The sequence below is a fragment of the Balaenoptera physalus genome, assembly GCF_965194825.1.
Source record: "Balaenoptera physalus genome assembly, chromosome: 11".
Taxonomy (NCBI): domain Eukaryota; kingdom Metazoa; phylum Chordata; class Mammalia; order Artiodactyla; family Balaenopteridae; genus Balaenoptera; species Balaenoptera physalus.
This window is the reverse complement of record NC_138896.1, coordinates 73,385,358-73,406,611: the sequence shown is the minus strand read 5'-3', so window position 1 is coordinate 73,406,611 and position 21,254 is coordinate 73,385,358. Positions and strand designations below refer to the sequence as shown.

The following is a 21,254-nucleotide window of genomic DNA, read 5'->3' as shown; positions in this document are numbered from 1 at the left end:
TGTTCTAAAAATTTCCATTCGATCCTGATGGTTGACGGCACTGTTCACTTCTTCCCTATCCTTGATAATTTTTAGTAGTTATATCCTTTAGTAAGCAAAGGGGTTATAAATCCCCAAGTATAATATCTGATTTCTCTAGTTTCAACTATTTTCTCCACTCAGTCCTTTAAGGTTTTACTTCATTTATTTCCCAGCTCTGTTTTTTGGTGCATGCATATTTAAGACTGCTATGTCTTCTTGGTAAATTGATCTTTTTATCATTTTGTAATGTCCCTTTCTCCTTGGTAGTTTTCTTTATTCTGACATCATTTTTTTCTACTAAAGTAAGTTTATTTATTTTTATTTACATTTATTTAAGGAAGAGATAATTCATACTTAATATTACTATCTCTTTTCAATACAGCCATTCCAGTTTTCTTCTGATTAATGTTTGCATGGTATGTATTTTTCTATCTCCTAACCTCCCTGTGTCATTGCATATGAAGTGAGTTTCTTATAGACAAAACACAGTTCAGTCTTTTTTGATCAATTCTACCATTTCCTACCTTTTAATTATTCATATGTTAGGACTTAAGTCTGCCATTTTAGTACTTCTGTTTGTTCCCTCCATTTTACCTTCCTCTGTTTCCCCTTTCTTATGTTCCTATAGGTTACTTGAACATTTTTAGTACTCCATTTTGATTTATTTACAATATTTTTATTATATCACCATATAATACTTTTCTTAACACCTTTATTGGAGTATAATTGCTTTACAATGTTGTGTTAGTTGCTGCTGTATAACGAAGTGAATCAGCTATATGTATACATATATCCCCATATCCCCTCCCTCTTGCATCTCCCTCCCACCCTCCTTACCCCACCCCTCTAGGTGGTTGCAAAGCACAGAGCTGATCTCCCTGTGTTATGTGGCTGCTTCCCACTAGCCATCTATTTTACATTTGGTAGTGTGTATATGTCAATGTCACTCTCTCACTTCGTCCCAGTTTACCCTTCCCTCTCCCCGTGTCCTCAAGTCCATTCTCTACGTCTGTGTCTTTATTCCTGTCCTGCTCCTAGGCTCTTCAGAACCATTTTTTTTTTTTTAGATTCCATATATATGTGTTAGCATATGATATTTGTTCTTCTCTTTCTGACTTACTTCACTCTGTATGACAGACTCTAGGTCCATCCACCTCACTACAAATAACTCAATTTCATTTCTTTTTATGGCTGAGTAATATTCCATTGTATATATGTGCCACAACTTCTTTATCCATTCATCTGTCGATGGACACGTAGGTTGCTTCCATGTCCTGGCTATTATAAATAGTGCTCCAATGAACACTGTGCTACATGACTCTTTTTGAATTACCATATAATATTTTTAATGATTGCTCTAGAGATTACAATGTGTGTGTGTGTGTGTGTAACTTACTATAGCCTACTAGTATCAACATTTTACTACCCTGAGTGGAATACAAATACCTTGCCACAATTTATGTCCCTTTCCTTTCCGACTTTCGATACAGTTTTCTTAAATATAACCTCTATATACATTGAGAACCACGTAAATGTAATAATTTTTGCTTTGTATCATCAATTTTTTAAACTGAAGAGAATTTATTTATCTCTTCCATTGCTTTCTCCATTTCTAATATCCCAACTGTCCTTCCATTATCTCTTCCTTTGTGTCTGATGAACTTCCTTCATAGTCATTATTTTACAACCAATTTGCTGGCAACAAATTTTCCTAGCTTTCCTTCATCTGAGAATGTGTTGATTTCTCTTTCATTCCTTAAGTATATTTTTCCTGGATACACAATTCTGGGGTGACATCAGGTTTTTTTTTTTTTAGCACTTCCTCTGTTTTCCGCAATTTCTGATAGGAAATCTGTTGTCATTTCAAATTGCCCTTTCCCTAATAGCAATGTTTGGTTTCCCTTTCAAGATTTTTTCTTTGGCTTTAATTTTCAAAAGTTTAACTATAATGGGTCTGGGTATGGATTTCTTTAGGTTTATCGTGTTGGGAGTTCACTCAGCTTCTTGAATCTGTAGGATTATGTCTTTTGCAAATTTGGTAAGATTTAAGCCAATATTTCTTCAAATATTTTTTAAATTCCACATCCTGTCCTCTCTGTCTAGTACTCTGATGCCTCAAATGTTATACCTTTTGTTATTGTCCCACAGATCTCTGAGTCTAAGTTCACTTTTTCAATTTCTCTCCATTATTCAGACTACATAATTTCTACTGATCCATCTTGAAGTTCACTAACTCTTTCCTCTGTCCTTTCCATTCTGCTATTTAGCCTAACCAGTAATTTTTAAATTTTGGTTACTGTATTTTTCATTTCTAAGATTTTCATTTGATTCTTTATATTTTCTACTTATTTGCTGCAGTTTCTTATGTTTTCATTTGTTTCAACAGAATTCATAATTGCTCACTGGAGCAGTTTTACAAAAGCTGCTTTAAAATCCTTGTTGATGATTCCAACATTTGTGTCATTTCAAAGTTAGCCTCTGTTGATTGCCCTTTCCTATTAGAGTTGAGTTTTTCCTGATTTTTTCATATGACAAGTAATTTGGGGCTGTAGGCTGGACATTTTAAGTACTATACTATCACACTCTAATTCCTACTTAAATCTTTTATTTTAGTGAATGGTCAACCTGTTTAGATTCCGAATGTGATCCCAGGCTCACTTTTGTGGACTGTGATTCAAATGTCAATTTAGTTTATAAAGTCTCTCCAGTACTCCTTGGTTTTCTCTATTTACATGTTACCTATATAACAGAACTCCACTTCCCATTATCCTCAGCATGGGCTTGAGTGGGGAGAAGCACTGCCTCATTTCAGCAGGGCAGGCATAGAAAATAGGGTAATATGCAGGGGAGTGGGGAGTTGTGAAAGTCAAAGTACTACCCACAGGCTCAGTTGGGGAGGGTACCACCTTATTACTGCCAGGGGAGTGGAAATCAAAAGCTCCAAACACAGGCTCCTCTGTGGAGGAATGCTTCTTCTTTACTTCAGAGCATGTAAGAAAGTCAAGTTCTGCCTCAGAACTCTGCAGGGTAAGGGCACCATCTTGTTAATCCTGTGTAGTTGTAAAAGCCAGGGTCTCACCCACAGGCTCTGCTGAAGAGAGTTGCCACCTTGTAAATTCTGGTGGGGTAGAAGTCAGTCCTCCCTACAGGCTCTGCTCAGGAAGGGGACTGCCTCATTACTGAGCAGGGAAGAGGAGAAGTCAGAGTTTGACCCACAGGCTCCACTGGAGGGGGACATCTCCTTGTTACTGCATGTGGGGGAAGGGTGTCTGTGAGACAAAGCTCTGGTCATGGATACCGCTGCTGTAATGCCTGTTTGAGTGGGAGGGGGTATAGATTTTATTGTGATGTTCTCCTAGAGAACGGATGGGATAGGTTAGGATGTTTCTATCTTGCTGGGCCATCCTTTGGCTAGAGATAACAGGCTTTCCTTGGTGCTATTTTTTTGTCTGCACTCATTAGCATTTCCAGGTTGTAGTCTTCTCTACAACCCAGGCCAAGATATATGGGAGGCAAGAAAAAAAGACAGTCAGGGAACTCACTCAATCCTTGAGTCTCAAGGTCCTTACTCAGTCCACCTTCTTTTCCCTAACTTTCAGAGTTTTCTGGTAGGGCATTTCATGAGTTTTTCCAGGATTTTTGTGATTAGTAGGAGAAAAATAGAATGTGTTTACTTCATCTTGTTCAGAACCCAAACCCTGTCACTTATTTTCAGTCTATATTTTTTGTGTCCTATCACCCTCTACTCTCTAAGTTTCCAGAGGATATTAACTGAGGTTTTATTAACCTAGTAATTGTTGACTTGGCAAAAAGTATCATATATGACATATCCTTTAAGCTTATTAGCTGTAAGAAAGTGTTGATACAGCTTCTTGGCCTTTACCCACCATTAGGTTCACAATGTAACTCTGAAGTTTGTTCATTCATTTAATAAAGACCTGTTTTGTGAAAGCTTCTGGGGATACAGCAATGAGTAAGACAGCTAAAATCCTTGGTGTTATGGAACTTACATTCTATTGACTGGAATAGGATGGAGAGAACTGCAGGCATATGAATAATGTGTTCTCTTCAGGTTGGACAAAACTCAAGTCTACTATGTTTCAGTTAATATTAGGAATATACATTTGAAAAACTGTAGATATTCAGAAATCTATAAATTTGCAACTGGCACAAGTACAATAATTTTTTCACTTGGTACAATTCACTTTAATCATCTAGTAAACTAGTTATAAACTACTTACCACATAGAGTTGTTTCCACAGACTGGCCCATTCTTGCAGAGTTGCTGTAACTTCCGTCACAATAGAATCTTCAAGTGGAACCACAGTTTCATACTGCCTAGAACCAGAGCCACAACAAACAGCCCCATTATCTTTGATAAAATACCAGAATACTGTCTACTGACCTTTTCAACACGTGTAAATCAAATTTAAATTCATGCAAATATAAAGAGAGGTATATCTAATTGAATACAGATTCTTTAGCAGTAATATACTGCAATAATATAAGTGAACTGAATTAATGTAAACAAGTTTCCTCAACTTGTCCATTGAGGAATTCTGGGTCTGGTAGGGGAACTCTGATCCTGGAAACAGAAAGGTACTAGGTTTCTCTCCAACTACCTTGTAAGCAACATCCATTATGGTGCCAGTCCCTGTGCTAATTGCCAAGGATTTATCAGTGAACAAAAATGGACAGGGTCCCTATCTTCAGAGAGCTCTTATTGTGGATAGGGAATCAGACAAATAATCACAACAGGTATGGCTAGCGATGAATCTAAGAAAGAAACCAAATTGTACTATCAGAGATTTTAGCTGGGGGACACGACTAAGGAAGAGAAGATCAGTGAAGTCTTCTCTGAAGAAATGGCAATGCCCAAAAGATGCAAAAAGGTCACGACAGAAAAGTTTGCTGGGAGGGAGAGGTGTGGTGTCACCTGCAGAGGAAACAATATACAAGAAGTCACTGAGATGGTAAAGAATTTCACATATCTAAGAACTTAAAGAAGGCTGGTATGACTGAGGCCAGCTCTCACAGGGCCTTTCCAAATGATACCAAAGATACCAGACCTTTTTTTAAAATTAATTTTTATTGGAGCATAGTTGCTTTACAAAGTCGTGTTAGTTTCCACTGTACAGCAAAGTGAATCACCTATACATATACATATATCCCCTCTTTTTTGGATTTCCTTCCCATTTAGGTCACCACAGGGCATTGAGAATGAATGAGATGATACTGAAAGGTTGTTCAAAGTAAGGGCATGACTTGATGATATTTTTATAATGTCTATGCCACTTTTGAGAGTTAATGAAATATTTTCTGGGACCAAAGATTTTATATACTGATATGCTGAGGTGGATGGAACCTATACTCCGATTTGTTAGCCAAAGAGAACATCATCCACCTGGAAGTAACAAAGGAAAATTCCTTTCACAAATTAGCATTAAGTATCATTTCTCTACACAGCTGGCAAACCACAACTGTGTTCAAAGGTGACAGTGTATTAATATGGAGCATCAATGAATATATGTTACTTGATTATGCTATACAGCTTTCTTTTTTATTTTGTGTGATTTATGCCAGCCGATAAAAAAAATCATCTTGGAATGATGCCAGAGCACTATCCATATTCATCAAATTTATAAGGTGAATTTGCAGTGCAAGGCTGAGATTTAAACTTGACACTATGGAAATAGAGAGACATGGGAGATGTTGTAAGAGTGTTGTGTTTTAGTAACATTAATGCAGAAATACTGTATAGGATAAACTGGAATAAAATTTCTTGAAAGTTTCATCTACTGGGTCTCCAGCTACTTTAATCATTGAGATCTATGGGAAAATTACATTGTTCCTATTTTAAAGTTCTAAAACTTTGGACTTACCTCAATTTATACTAACCCAAGTCTATACTAATACTGAGGTATTTTTCTTAGACTATAATATATAATCAATATCCTGAAAATTCTTAAAATTCAGATACAGTGTTATTTATAAATACACTGGTCCACAGACCAAATAGAATGTAGTCAGAACACTAAGAAAAATAACCAAATAAAGTGAATTAATAAGCAAATTTCCAAAGAAATTCTGGATTCATGCAGAGTAAAGAGTTTGTTAGAGGCCTGAACCAAGATGGCCGAGTAGAAGGACGTGCTCTCACTCCCTCTTGTGAGAACACCAGAATCACAATTAGCTGCTGGACAATCATCAACAGGAAGACACTGGAACTCACCAAAAAAGATACCCCACATCCAAAGACAAAGGAGAAGTCACAATGAGATGGTAGGAGGGGCGCAATCACAGCAAAATCAAATCCCATAACTGCTGGCTGGGTGACTCACAGACTGGAGAACACTTATACCACAGAAGTCCACCCACTGGAGTGAAGGTTCTGAGCCCCACGTCAGGCTTCCCAACCTGGGGGTCCGGCAACGGGAGGAGGAATTCCTAGAGAATCAGACTTTGAAGGCTAGTGGGATTTGATTGCAGGACTTTGACAGGACTGGGGGAAACAGAGACTCCACTCTTGGAGGGCACACACAAAGTAGTGTGCGCATCGAGACGCAGGGGAAGGAGCCGTGAATCCAGGGGAGACTGAACCACACCTACCTGCTAGTGTTAGAGGGTCTCCTGCAGAGGCGGGGGTGGCTGTGGCTCACCGTGGGAACAAGATAACTGGCAGCAGAACTTCTGGGAAGTACTCCTTGGTGTGAGCCCTCCCAGAGTCTGCCATTAGCCCCACTAAAAAGCCCAGGTAGGCTCCAGTGTTGGGTTGCCTCAGGCCAAACAACCAACAGGGAGGGAACTCAACCCCACCCATCAGCAGTCAAGTGGATTAAAGTTTTACTGAGCTCTGCCCACCAGAGCAACACCCAGCTCTAACCACCACCAGTTCCCCCATCAGGAAACCTGCACAAGCCTCTTAGATAGCCTCATCCACCAGAGGGCAGACAGCAGAAGCAAGAAGAATTACAATCCGGCAGCCTGTGGAACAAAAACCACATTCACAGAAAGAGAGACAAGATGAAAAGGCAGAGGGCTATGTACCAGATGAAGGAACAAGATAAAACCCCAGAAAACAACTAAATGAAGTGGAGATAGGCAACTTTCCAGAAAAAGAATTCAGAATAATGACAGTGAAGATGATCCAGGACCTCGGAAAAACAATGGAGGCAAAGATCGAGAAGATGCAAGAAATGTTTAACAAAGACCTAGAAGAATTAAAGAACAAACAAACAGAGATAAACAATACAATAACTGAAATGAAAACTACACTAGAAGGAATCAACAGTAGAATAACTGAGGCAGAAGAATGGATAAGTGACCTGGAAGACAGAATGGTGGAATTCACTGCTGCGGAACAGAATAAAGAAAAAAGAATGAAAGGAAATGAAGACAGCCTAAGAGACCTCTGGGACAACATTAAACGTAACAACATTCGCATTATAGGGGTCCCAGAAGGAGAAGAGAGAGAGAAAGGACCCAAGAAAATATCTGAAGAGATTATAGTTGAAAACTTCCCTAACATGGGAAAGGAAATAGCCACCCAAGTCTAGGAAGCACAGTGAGTCCCATACAGGATAAACCCAAGGAGAAACACGCCGAGACACATACTAATCAAACTGGCAAAAATTAAAGACAAAGAAAAATTATTAAAAGCAATAAGGGAAAAACGACAAATAACATAAAACGGAACTCCCATAAGGTTAACAGCTGATTTCTCAGCAGAAACTCTACAAGCCAGAAGGGAGTGGCATGATATACTTAAAGTGATGAAAGGGAAGAACCTACAACCAAGATTACTCTACCCAGCAAGGATCTCATTCAGATTTGATGGACAAAACAAAAGCTTTACAGAAGAGCAAAAGCTAAGAGAATTCAGCACCACCAAACCAGCTCTACAACAAATGCTAAAGGAACTTCTCTAAGTGGGAAACACAAGAGAAGAAAAGGACCTACAAAAACAAACCCAAAACAATTAACAAAACGGTCATAGGAACATACATATCGATAATTACCTTAAACGTGAATGGATTAAATGCTCCAACCAAAACACATGGGTTTGCTGAATGGATACAAAAACAAGACCTATATATACGCTGTCTACCAGAGACCCACTTCAGACCCAGGGACACATACAGACTGAAAGTGAGGGGATGTAAAAAGATATTCCATGCAAATGGAAATCAAAAGAAAGCTGGAGTAGCAATACTCATATCAGATAAAATAGACTTTAAAATAAAGAATGTTACAAGAGACAAGGAAGGACAGTACATAATGATCAGGGGATCAATCCAAGAAGAAGATATAACAATTATAAATATATATGCACCCAACATAGGAGCACCTCAATACATAAGGCAGCTGCTAGCAGCTGTAAAAGAGGAAATCGACAGTAATACGATAAAACTGGGGGACTTTAACACCTCACTTACACCAATGGACAGATCATACAAAATGAAAATAAATAAGGAAACAGAAGCTTTAAATGACACAACAGACCAGATAGATTTAATTGATATTTATAGGACATTCCATCCAAAAACAGCAGATTACACTTTCTTCTCAAGTGCACACGGAACATTCTCCAGGATAAATCACATCTTGGGTCACAAATCAAGCCTCAGTAAATTTAAGAAAACTGAAATAATATCAAGCATCTTTTCTGACCACAACGCTATGAGATTAGAAATTAATTACAGGGGAAAAAACGTAAAAAACACAAACACATGGAGGCTAAACACTATGTTACTAAATAACCAAGAGATCACTGAAGAAATCAAAGAGGAAATCAAAAAATACCTAGAGAAAAATAACAATGAAAACACGACAATCCAAAACCTATGGGGTGCAGCAAAAGCAGTTCTAAGAGGGAAGTTTATAGCTATACAAGCCTACCTCAAGAAACAAGAAAAGGGCTTCCCTGGTGGTGCAGTGGTTGAGAATCTGCCTGCCAATGCAGGGGACACGGGTTCGAGCCCTGGTCTGGGAAGATCCCACATGCCGTGGAGCAACTAGGCCCGTGAACCACAACTACTGAGCCTGCGCATCTGGAGCCTGTGCTCCGCAACAAGAGGGGCCGTGATAGTGAGAGGCTCGTGCACCGTGATGAAGAGTGGCCCCCGCCTGCCCCAACTAGAGAAAGTCCTCGCACAGAAACAAAGACCCAACACAGCCAAAAATAAAAATTAATTATTTTTTTTAAAAAAAGAAAAATCTCAAATAAATAATCTAACCTTACACCTAAAGGAACTAGAGAAAGAAGAACATACAAAACCCAAACTTAGCAGAAGGAAAGAAATCATAAAGATCAGAGCAGAAATAAATGAAATAGAAACAAAGAAAACAATAGCAAAGATCAATAAAACTAAAAGCTGGTTCTTTGAGAAGATAAACAACATTGATAAACCATTAGCCAGACTCATCAAGAAAAAGAGGGAGAGGACTCAAATCAATAAAATTAGAAATGAAAAGGAAGAATTTACAAGACACCACAGAAATATAAAGCATCCTAAGAGACTACTACAAGCAACTGTATGCCAATAAAATGGACAACCTGGAAGAAATGGACAAATTCTTAGAAAGTTATAACCTTCCAAGACTGAACCAGGAAGAAATAGAAAATATGAACAGACCAATCACAAGTAATGAAATTGAAACTGTGATTAAAATCTTCCAACAAACAAAAGTCCAGGACCAGATGGCTTCACAGGTGAATTCTATCAAACATTTAGAGAAGAGCTAACAGCCATCCTTCTCAAACTCTTCCAAAAAATTGCGGAGGAAGGAACACTCCCAAACTCATTCTATGAGGCCACCATTACCCTGATACCAAAACCAGACAAAGATACTACAAAAAAATAAAATTACACACCAATATCACTGATGAATATAGGTGCAAAACTCCTCAACAAAATACCAGCAAGCAGAATCCAACAACACATTAAAAAGATCATACACCATGATCAAGTGGGATTTATCCCAGGGATGCAAGGATTCTTCAATATATGCAAATCAATCAATGTGATACACCATATTAACAAATTGAAGAATAAAAACCATATGATCATCTCAATCGATGTGGAAAAAGCTTTTCACAAAATTCAACACCCACTTATGATAAAAACTCTCCAGAAAGTGGGCATAGAGGGAACCTACCTCAACATAATAAAGGCCATATATGACAAACCCACAGCAAACATCATTCTCAACGGTGAAAAACTGAAAGCATTTCCTCTAAGATCAGGAACAAGACAAGGATGTCCACTCTCACCGCTATTATTCAACATAGTTTTGGAAGTCCTAGCCTCGGCAATCAGAGAAGAAAAAGAAATAAAAGGAATCCAAATTGGAAAAGAAGAAGTAAAACTGTCACTGTTTGCAGATGACATGATACTATACATAGAGAATCCTAAAGATGCTACCAGAAAACTACTAGAGCTAAGCAATGAATTGGGTAGAGTAGCAGGATACAAAATTAATGCACAGAAATCTCTTGCATTCCTATACACTAATGATGAAAAATCTGAAAGAGAAGTTAAGGAAACACTCCCATTTACCACTGCAACAAAAAGAATAAAATACCTAGGAATAAACCTACCTAGTGAGACAAAAGACCTGTATGCAGAAAACTATAAGACACTGATGAAAGAAATTAAAGATGATACCAACAGATGGAGAGATATACCATGTTCTTGGATTGGAAGAATCAATATTGTGAAAATGACTATACTACCCAAAGCAATCTACAGATTCAATGCAATCCCTATCAAATTACCAATGGCATTTTTTACAGAACTAGAACAAAAAATCTTAAAATCTGTATGGAAACAACAAAAGACCCTGAATAGCCAAAGCAGTCTTGAGGGAAAAAAACGGAGCTGGAGGAATCAGACTCCCTGACTTCAGACTATACTACAAAGCTACAGTAATCAAGACAATATGGTACTGGCACAAAAACAGAAACACAGATCAATGGAACAAGATAGAAAGCCCAGAGGTAAACCCACGCACCTATGGTCAACTAATCTATGACAAAGGAGGCAAGGATATACAATGGAGAAAAGACAGTCTCTTCAATAAGTGGTGCTGGGAAAACTGGACAGCTACATGTAAAAGAATGAAATTAGAACACTCCCTAACACCATACACAAAAATAAACTCAAAATGGATTAGAGACCTAAATGTAAGACCGGACACTATAAAACTCTTAGAGAAAAACATAGGAAGAACACTCTTTGACATACATCACAGCAAGATCTTTTTTCATCCACCTCCTAGAGTAATGGAAATAAAAACAAAAATAAACAAAGGGGACCTAATGAAATTTCAAAGCTTTTGCACAGCAAAGGAAACCATAAACAAGATGAAAAGACAACCCCCAGAATGGGAGAAAATATTTGCAAACGAAGCAACAGACAAAGGATTAATCTCCAAAATATATAAACAGCTCATGCAGCTCAATATTAAAAAAACAAACAACCCAATCCAAAAATGGGCAGAAGACCTAAATAGACATTTTCTCCAAAGAAGACATACAGATGGCCATGAAGCACATGAAAAGCTGCTCAACGTCACTAATTATTAGAGAAATGCAAATCAAAAGTACAATGAGGTATCACCTCACACCAGTTAGAACGGGCTTCATCAGAAAATCTACAAACAGCAAATGCTGGAGAGGGTGTGGAGAAAAGGGAACTCTCTTCCACTGTTGGTGGGAATGTAAACTGATACAGCCACTATGGAGAACAGTATGGAGGTTCCTTAAAAAATTAAAAATAGAATTACCATATGATCCAGCAATCCCACTACTGGGCATATACCCAGGGAAAACCACAATTCAAAAAGACACATGCACCCGAATGTTCATTGCAGCACTATTTACAATAGCCAGGTCATGGAAGTAACCAAAATGCCCATCGACAGACAAATGGATAAAGAAGATGTGGTGCATATATACAATGGGATACTACTCAGCCATAAAAAGGAACGAAATTGGCTCATTTGTTGAGACGTGGATAGATCTAGAGACTGTCATACAAAGTGAAGTAAGTCAGAAAGAGAAAAACAAATATCGTATATTAACACATGTATGTGGAACCTAGGAAAATGGTACAGATGAACCGGTCTGCAGGGCAGAAATTGAGACGCAGATGTAGAGAACAAACGTATGGACACCAAGGGGTGAAAGCCGCAGGTGGGTGGGTGGTGGTGGTGGTGTGATGAACTGGGCGATTGGGATTGACATGTATACACTGATGTGTATAAAACTGATGACTAATAAGAACCTGCTGTACAAAAAAAAAAAAAATAGAGAAAACCTATTTATTAGGTTTATAGACGTCTGTGCAATTTAAAAAAAAATAAAACACTACTGTTACCTTGAAAAAAAAAAAGAGTTTGTTAGAAATGAAATTTGGTAGTGAGAAGAGACGATCCTTTAATTCAATGTATACTGCACAGAAATGTAGCTGAGAGCATGATCGTTAGGGTAAGATAACTTGGCCTCAATTCCTACTTTCCCTACTTCCTTGCCATGCGTTGGCAAAGGTATTTAACTCTCAAAGCCCTGCCCACCTCATGTGAAGTAAATGGATAATCCCATCTTCTAATCTGGAATTCCCAAGTGTGATATAATGGGTGTAAAATGTCAATTACAAAGCCCAGTATACAGGATATTTAATAAATGGCAGCTATTGTTCACTCTTACTTAATCTTTTAATTTTCAATACTTACAAATTGCGAAAGCATATCTAAAATAAACAATGTCAAAATGAGTTAGATTTCATATTGTACTTTAAAAATATATTTCACAAAGACTTCTTGTCCAAATAGCTCTGTAAGTTCATGCTTCGACGTATTTCCTAACCTCCCAATACCCAGCGGAGAAAATACGAAATAGAAAACCAAATGTATTTCTGAACTCCAAAATAAAATTAACACCTCAATTGAGCAGCAACAGAATAGAAAAAAACAGAGCAGTGAACTAGGGTGAAATCACAGCACTTCTAGGCTTTGGAGTCAAAAGCTACTAGTGACATCTAGGAACTTAGATGTAGAGGGAGAACAGGGATGAAAAGTGCTCCAAGTGAGAAGAGGATGAAGGCCTGATTCACTACGTGAAGCTCCCTGAAAGAAGGCCAACATGAAGCACAGCAAAAGCTGCTACTGAGCCTCACTTAAAACCACGGCTTTTAGAAACCTCTAGGGCTAAATAGATTGGAGACTGAAGCAGTCCCCTCCTTCCCTTAGCCAAAGGTCAGGATCTGCCAAAAGTCTAACGTCACTGTGGGGAAGGAGATCTAAAATCCTATTGTAGGACTTGGTTCTACACTGGGGCCTTGGAAGCAGGTAGAGGTTAACTACACAAGTACTAGACAGATGTGCTCAGGGGGAGAAAAGGAAGGGGAAAACAAAATCTCCCACTTCTGAAAACCAAAATTCTAAGATGTCCAAAGTCTTAAAAATAAAATGAAAATGCTTCTCAGGATTTTATAAGTCTGATAAACATTTAAAAATATTTACAATGCTTAGAGAAATGAGTAACTTCCATTTTTAAAAAAAGTATGAAATAAAAGCAAACATAAATAAAACAAGAGCCAATGGATATGCAAAATAACCAACTAGGAATTTTGCAAATGAAAAATATTGTCAAAATGTCCATCTATGGCTGAATGGAATAATGAAATGTGGTATATATATATAAAATATATAATGGAATATTATTCAATCTTTAAAAGGAATGAAAATTCGATACATGCCACAACATGAATGAGCTTTGAAAACACTATGCTAAGTGAAATAAGATAGACACAAAAGGACAAATTTGAATGATTCCATTTATATACAGACGGACAGTAGAACAGAGGTTACCAGGGACTGGGAGAACGGGGGAATGAAGAGTTATTGCTTAAGGTGTACAGAGTTTCTGTTTGGGATGAGGAAAAAGTTCTGCAGTTGAATACTGATGAAGGTTGCACAACACTGTGAATGTACTTAATGCCACTGACCTGTACACTTAAAAATGTTTAAAATGCTAAATTTTATGTTACTCATTTAAATGACAAAAAATACTAGCAGTGGGAAAAAAACCTCAACACAAAGGACACATGCCAGACAGAACTCAAAAGAAAATCTAGCAAAATGTATAAGAGAGTACTTAAGAGATATGGGGATGAGGTGGAAGAACTCCAACCTAATCCTAACAGAAATCCCAGAGGAAGAGAGTGGCAGTGTTAGAGAAAATTGTGATTTACTTTTCCTTAGCTGTCCTGCACTGTAACTCCCTTTCTATGTTTGAGAAAAACCCTAACATTGAGACAGAGCTGCCTTCCACTATACAAGTGGAAAATGATGGATACTTGACTTCTCAGCCTCCTTATGACTACAGTACTCATGACGTGAAGTCCATTCACCCCAGACTTAGAAGAGAAAACCAGGGACTTCCCTGGTGGTACAGTGGTTAAGAATCTGCCTGCCAATGCAGGGGACACGGGTTCAATCCCTGGTCTGGGAAGATCTCACATGCCGCAGAGCAACTAAGCCCATATGCCACAACTACTGAGCCTGCACTCCAGAGCCTGCGAGCCACAACTACTGAAGCCCGCACGCCATAATTACTGAAGCCCACGTGCCCAGAGCCCGTGCTCCACAACAAGAGAAGCCACCGCAACGAGAAGCCCGCACACTGCAACAAAGAGTAGCCCCTGCTTGCCACAACTAGAGAAAGCCTGGGTGGAGCAATGAAGACCCAAAGCAGCCAAAAAGAAAAAGAAAACCAATTATCCAAAGCAGCAAAAATTACAAAGAAACCAACATCTTGGCAGGTACATTCAGTTTCCAGAGGCAGATGTCCTATGGGAGCATCCAGTTTTGAGTTGGTGAGGGGAGGGGAAGAGGCAGAATTAAATACAGAAGTCAGGGTGTATCTCACTGAGAAGATTTGAGAAAAGACCTAAAGAAAGTAACAAAGTTAACCAGGCACAGTATTCAAGCATAGGAAACATCCTGAGCAAAAACCTTAAGGCAGGAACGTACCTGATATGTTTGAATAAAAGCAAGGAAGCCAGTGTAACTGAAGGTGACTGAGAAAAAGGGACAGCAGAAGAGGTCACGGGGTGATAAGAAGCCACATCATAAAACCTTGTAAGCCTTTGTAAGAGCTTAGGTTTTTGCTTTGAGTGACATGCGAACCACTGGAAGGTCTTGAGCACAGGAGTAACATGATCTAACTTATATTTTTAAAAAACCACTCTAGCAGCTATATTGAGAATAAACTATAGGTGGGCATGGATAGAAGTGGGGAGAGCAGTTAGAAGGCATTGCAGTAACACAGGTAGGAAAGCGTAATCATAGAAAGTCCCTGCTTTTCATTCCATGTCAAGCTGTGACAATTTAGGACATAAGCTTGTCTTTCTCTAAGCTGTCTAATACTGTGCAAAGCACAACTCTATCCCATAGTCCTTGAGATGATCACGTCCTTTGCACTGTTCTTTGACAGCAGACTCTCAATAACTCTCCCAATATTTCTTTAGTGGATGCCATTATAGATTCCCTTCTTATTCCCTCTCTCATCTATCCACTTTAAGGCCACAGACCCCCAACCATATGTGGTAAAGGTAATAACAACGTTCCCAGAACACATGCAACAGAAATCCATAAAATTATAAGCAGAGTCTAACACTATCTTCTCAGCTCCATCTGAGAGCTTTTTTTGGGGGGGAGAAAGTCTGAGGCTAAGTTTGAGGGAAGTTTTAAAAACAGACCAACAATGAGGTCAAAGGCAATTTTTTTTAAAAAGACAGGTATAAAAGGATAACTTGGCCTACATGATCAAAAAGCAAGAGACCTTCTGGGTACTGCTGACCTACCATTTCTCCCTTTACCTGTATTCTAAACTAAGAGTTAAATAAATCTAGCAGACATAGAATGGATAGATGAGACACTTTGATACTTTGTAATATCTAATTGGAAGGATAATCTCTAGTCAAGAAACCAGGGCTGCAAAAAGCTGAATGCTCACTTTACTGATGCTCTGTGTAAGAGTTCAGAGCAATCTTCTCTTTCATCTTCAGTGTTCAAATAGTCAAAACCCATACTCTAGTTTTTGATCCTGATCATTGCTGAATTACAAGGTCAGTTGAATTTATGGCCTTTTATATATTTTAAGATAAAAATCAGGCTACTGACTTGGAAAAAATGGTAGAGATAGAGACACTGGATAACACAGAAGACCCTAAGTTTCGCTGCTACTAAACCTCCCTTTGCAGCAGAAAAAGGCCCTCCTTCTCTACTGTGATGAGGGTGCTCTTGCCTTGCTTGAAGACTTTTAGACTGGCTCACCCAAATGAGCTGTCTTGCAGAGCAAGCCAGTTTTCGTTCTGCCCTATACCAACTATCCCCAGTGTTCCATGAAATCAATCAGTTTCCTTTCCTAGCCATCCCAGGATGAATGAGGTGTAAAAGATAGGAGTTATTCACGAGCTCAGCTCCATGGACTTTCACTCATCAAGGCTGATCTGGTACTGTAACTGAGCAGGACCCTATGGGGCCTTCCCAGAACAGAATGCCTCCCTCCATCGCCTGCAATGTCCTCCACCTGCCTCTTGTCTATAGAAAACCTTTAGCCTCCTAGGCCTTCCCCAAGTTCCAAAGAGTAAATTTAATCAGAGAAGTGAGAAAATACAGAAATAAAGGAAAACAGTCAAGCAAGACAAATTAATAATAATTTAGCCATTAAACAAAGTCAAGGACCTTTAGTTCCTCCTCAAATACTATAGATAATATTATGAGCCATGTCCTTTGTTTCAGATACTGAAACCCCCACCAGGTGGAAGAAGTTAACTATATACTGCTCACAAGCAGGTAGACCCCAGAGCGGTTGGAACCAAAAGGCTGATGATATTGACTCCCGATTATCTCACCACCAACCAGTCAGCAGAATATCCACAAGCTGATCACACACCCCACAACCCCCCTCCCTCACCCAGTCTTTAAAAACCTTTCCCTGAAAGCCTTCAGGGAGTTCAGGACTTTTAAGCACTTGCTACCTGGACTCCTTGCTTGGCACCCTGCAATAAATGCTGCACTTTCCTTCACCACAACCCAGAGTTAGCAGACTGGTTTAACTGCATGTGGGCAAGGAGGTCAAAGTTTGGTTCAGTAGCAGTACCATAACTGTTGAATCAGAACTGGCCAGTAGGGACTTCCCTGGGGGTCCAGTGGATAAGACTCTGTGCTCCCAATGCAGGGGGCCCAGGTTCAATCCCTGGTCAGGGAACTAGATCCCACAGGCATGCTGCAACTAAGAGTTCGCATGCCGCAACTAAAGATTCTGCATGCTGCAACTAACGACCCTGCATACCGCAATTAAAAGATCCAGCACAGCCTAAATAAATAAATAAAATTTAAAAAAAAAAGAACTGAGTAGCATTGAGTCTCTGATATCGTACCATACACCAAGTGGATTAATTAGCCAACACCGATAGGCAAGTTCATTACAGTGGACTCCACTGATCATGAAAGGGATGGGATTTGAATTTTCTTTCTATGCCTGCTTTATTTCTGGCAATAGACCTTCCATAGACTACTGAATACCTGATTTGCCATCACATTAATATGTTTAAAACTACAATATGAGGAAGGAACTCACTTTAAAGTAAAAGAAGTAGAATAAGGAATTGAAACTCACAGGATTTACTGATATTACTAATTACTTCATCACCCAGAGCACTGTACTATATAAAGCAATAGAGAGAACTGTAAGAGACTTTGTTATGCCACCTTTTTAAAGGCGCTATCCACATATTGTGATAACTGCTCTGAACCAGCAACCAATATAGAGTTATGTTTCTCCCACAGGCAGAATACATGGTTCGAAAAAGAAGAGATAGAGATGGAAGGGGCACTTCTCACTCTCAAACATAATGACTCACTTGTAAAATTTTAACTTCCCATCTCTGAGGACTCAGACTCTGCTAATACAGAATCCAATGAAGCATGAATATACCAGATGAGAACATTATTCAATTATAATGAATTTGAGATTACCATGAAGCCCTTTCAGGTTTAGGTTCTTCCTGACACTGGGCAAACCAAAAAAAGGCACTTTTGGTATTGGCTGGCATGATTAATTTGTACTAGTCCTCAAGAAGAAACAGGCTTGCTGCTATACAAAAGAAGTGGGGAAAAGTATAGACGCAACCAAAGGGATCCTCAAGGGACATCCTAATACTGCCATGCTCTGTGCTAAAAGTTAATGGAAGACTATAGCATCCTGAAACATACAGAACTACCAAGGGCTCAAATACCATTAGCTGAGGTACTAGCTAAAAGGAAGAGATCATGAAATGGGTAGCAAAGATGAGAAGTTATTGATGCAACCTGCAACCAGGTAGACAAACATGTCTATAACATCTACTATATATTACTCCATGCTGTATCATATACACTTATAAATTTTACTTCATTGATGTCTTCCCTCTTCCTTTCCCCACCTACTTTTTTTTAACATCTTTATTGGAGTATAATTGCTCGACAATGGTGTGTTAGTTTCTGCTTTATAACAAAGTGAATCAGCTATACATATATCCCCATATCTCCTCCCTCTTGCATCTCCCTCCCACGCTCCCTATCCCACCCCTCTAGGTGGTCACAAAGCACTGAGCTGATCTCCCTGTGCTATGCGGCTGCTTCCCACTAGCTATCTATTTTACATTTGGTAGTGTATATATGTCCATGCCACTCTCTCACTTCGTCCCAGCTTACCCTTCCCCTTCCCCATGCCCTCAAGTCCATTCTCTACATCTGCGTCTTTATTCCTGTCCTGCCCCTAGGTTCTTCAGAACCATTTTTTTTTAGAATCCATATATATGTGTTAGCATATGGTATTTGTTTTCCTCTTTCTGACTTACTTCACTCTGTATGACAGACTCTAGGTCCATCCACCTCACTATAAATAACTCAGTTTCATTTCTTTTTATGGCTGAGTAATATTCCACTGTATATATGTGCCACATCTTCTTTATCCATTCATCTGTTGATGAACACTTAGGTTGCTTCCATGTCCTGGCTATTGTAAATAGAGCTGCAATGAACATTTTGGTACATGACTCTTTTTGAACTATGGTTTTCTCAGGGTATATGCCCAGTAGTGGGATTGCTGGGTCATATGGTAGTTCTATTTTTAGTTTTTTAAGGAACCTCCATACTGTTCTCCATAGTGGCTGTATCAATTTACATTCCCACCAACAGTGCAAGAGGGTTCCCTTTTCTCCACACCCTCTCCAGCATTTATTGTTTGTATATTTTTGGATGATGGCCATTCTGACCGGTGTGAGATGATATCTCATTGTAGTTTTGATTTGCATTTCTCTAATGATTAATGATGTTGAGCATCCTTTCAAGTGTTTGTTGGCAATCTGTAGATCTTCTTTGGAGAAATGTCTATTTAGGTCTTCTGCCCATTTTTGGATTGGGTTGTTTGTTTTTTTGATATTGAGCTGCATGAGCTGCTTGTAAATTTTGGAGATTAATCCTTTGTCAGTTGCTTCATTTGCAAATATTTTCTCCCACTCTGAGGGTTGTCTTTTCGTCTTGTTTATGGTTTCCTTTGCTGTGCAGAAGCTTTTAAGTTTCATTACGTCCCATTTGTTTATTTTTGTTTTTATTTCCATTTCTCTAGGAGGTGGGTCAAAAGGGATCTTGCTGTGATTTATGTCAGAGTGTTCTGCCTATGTTTTCCTCTAAGAGTTTGATAGTGTCTGGCCTTACATTTAGGTCTTTAATCCATTTTGAGTTTATTTTTGTGTATGGTGTTAGGGAGTGTTCTAATTTCATTCTTTTACATGTAGCTGTCCAGTTTTCCCAGCACCACTTATTGAAGAGGCTGTTTTTTCTCCATTGTATATTCTTGCCTCCTTTATCAAAAATAAGGTGACCATGTGTGCATCACCACCTACTTTTAAAGGGTATAATGATGAGGTTTCATTTACACTACAATCCACATATTATAGAAGAGCAAAAGAGAAACATTATGAAACTATTCTCCATTTCTCTAGAAGGGAAAATATTCTAGATATCATCAATCTGGAAAGACATACTAAGGATAAAACCTTGTGTAATATAGCTAAAGTATTATATAGAGGGAATTCTATAATCTCCAATTCTTGTATTAGAAAAGACTAAAAATAAATTCACTAAGTGCCCAACCTAAAAACTGACAAAAATTTTAAATTTTTTAAAAATTTAAAAACCTAGAGATCAACAACAGAAAATAGAAAATGTTATTTATGAAAATTGACAAATACATTAACAAAACAGAAAACAATGAGAGACAAGAGTCCGGATCAGCAATGTGAAAAGGATGGTTCTTTGCAAAATCATAACAGATAAACTTCAGAAAGACTGATGATGTGAAAATGAATTTTAAAAAGCACAAAAACAATATCAGTATAAAAAGGAGGGACATAACCATAAATGCAGTCAAGATTTTAAAGTATCCTAAGAAATACAATAAAAAACTTCCTGACAAAAAATATGAATATGGGGAGACTTCCCTGGTGGTGCAGCAGTTAAGAATCTGCCTGCCAATGCAGGGGACATGGGTTAGAGCCCTGGTCGGGGAAGATCCCACATGCCGTGGAGCAACTAAGCCCGTGTGCCACAACTACTGAGCCTACGCTCTAGAGCCTGTGAGCCACAACTATTGAGCCCGCATGCCACAACTACTGAAGCCCGTGTGCCTAGAGCCCATGCTCCACAATAAGAGAAGCCACCACAATGAGAAGCCCACGTACTGCAACAAAGAGTAGCCCCTGCTCGTTGCAACTAGAGAAAACCCGCGTGCAGCAACAAAGACCCAATGCAGTCAAAAATAAATGAATTTATAAATATATATATATGTATATATATGAAAATGGGGATGTAAAAATTTCCTGGAAAATATAAGAGAACTGATATTTTTAAGGTTTTCAATATATAAGATCATGTCATATGCAAAGAGAAACTATTTTACTTCTTCCTTTCCTATTTGGATGTCTTTTATTTTTTCTTTCTCAACTGCGCTAGCTAGGAATCCCAGTACTGTGTTAAATAGAACTAGAGAGAGTGGCATGCCCTTGTCTTATTCCTAACCATTGAGTATGAGGGTTAGCTATGGGCTTGTTATATATGGCCTTTATTATGGTGAAGCATAGTCTTTTTATACGTAATTTGTTAAGAGTTTTAAATATGAA

The 21,254-nt window shown here is 38.6% G+C and overlaps 1 protein-coding gene across 4 annotated transcripts in view; it reads right to left on the bottom strand.

Annotated features, from left to right (window-relative positions):
• The window catches only part of DOCK3 (dedicator of cytokinesis 3), a 390,231-nt gene that overhangs the window by 268,021 nt on the left and 100,956 nt on the right, over window positions 1-21,254 (bottom strand). For all 4 annotated transcript variants that reach the window (XM_082414877.1, XM_082414876.1, XM_082414875.1 and 1 more), the window contains exon 5: window positions 4,263-4,359. In XM_082414877.1, coding sequence (XP_082271003.1) covers window positions 4,263-4,359 — 97 coding nt within the window. The remainder of the gene's footprint in view (window positions 1-4,262; window positions 4,360-21,254) is intronic.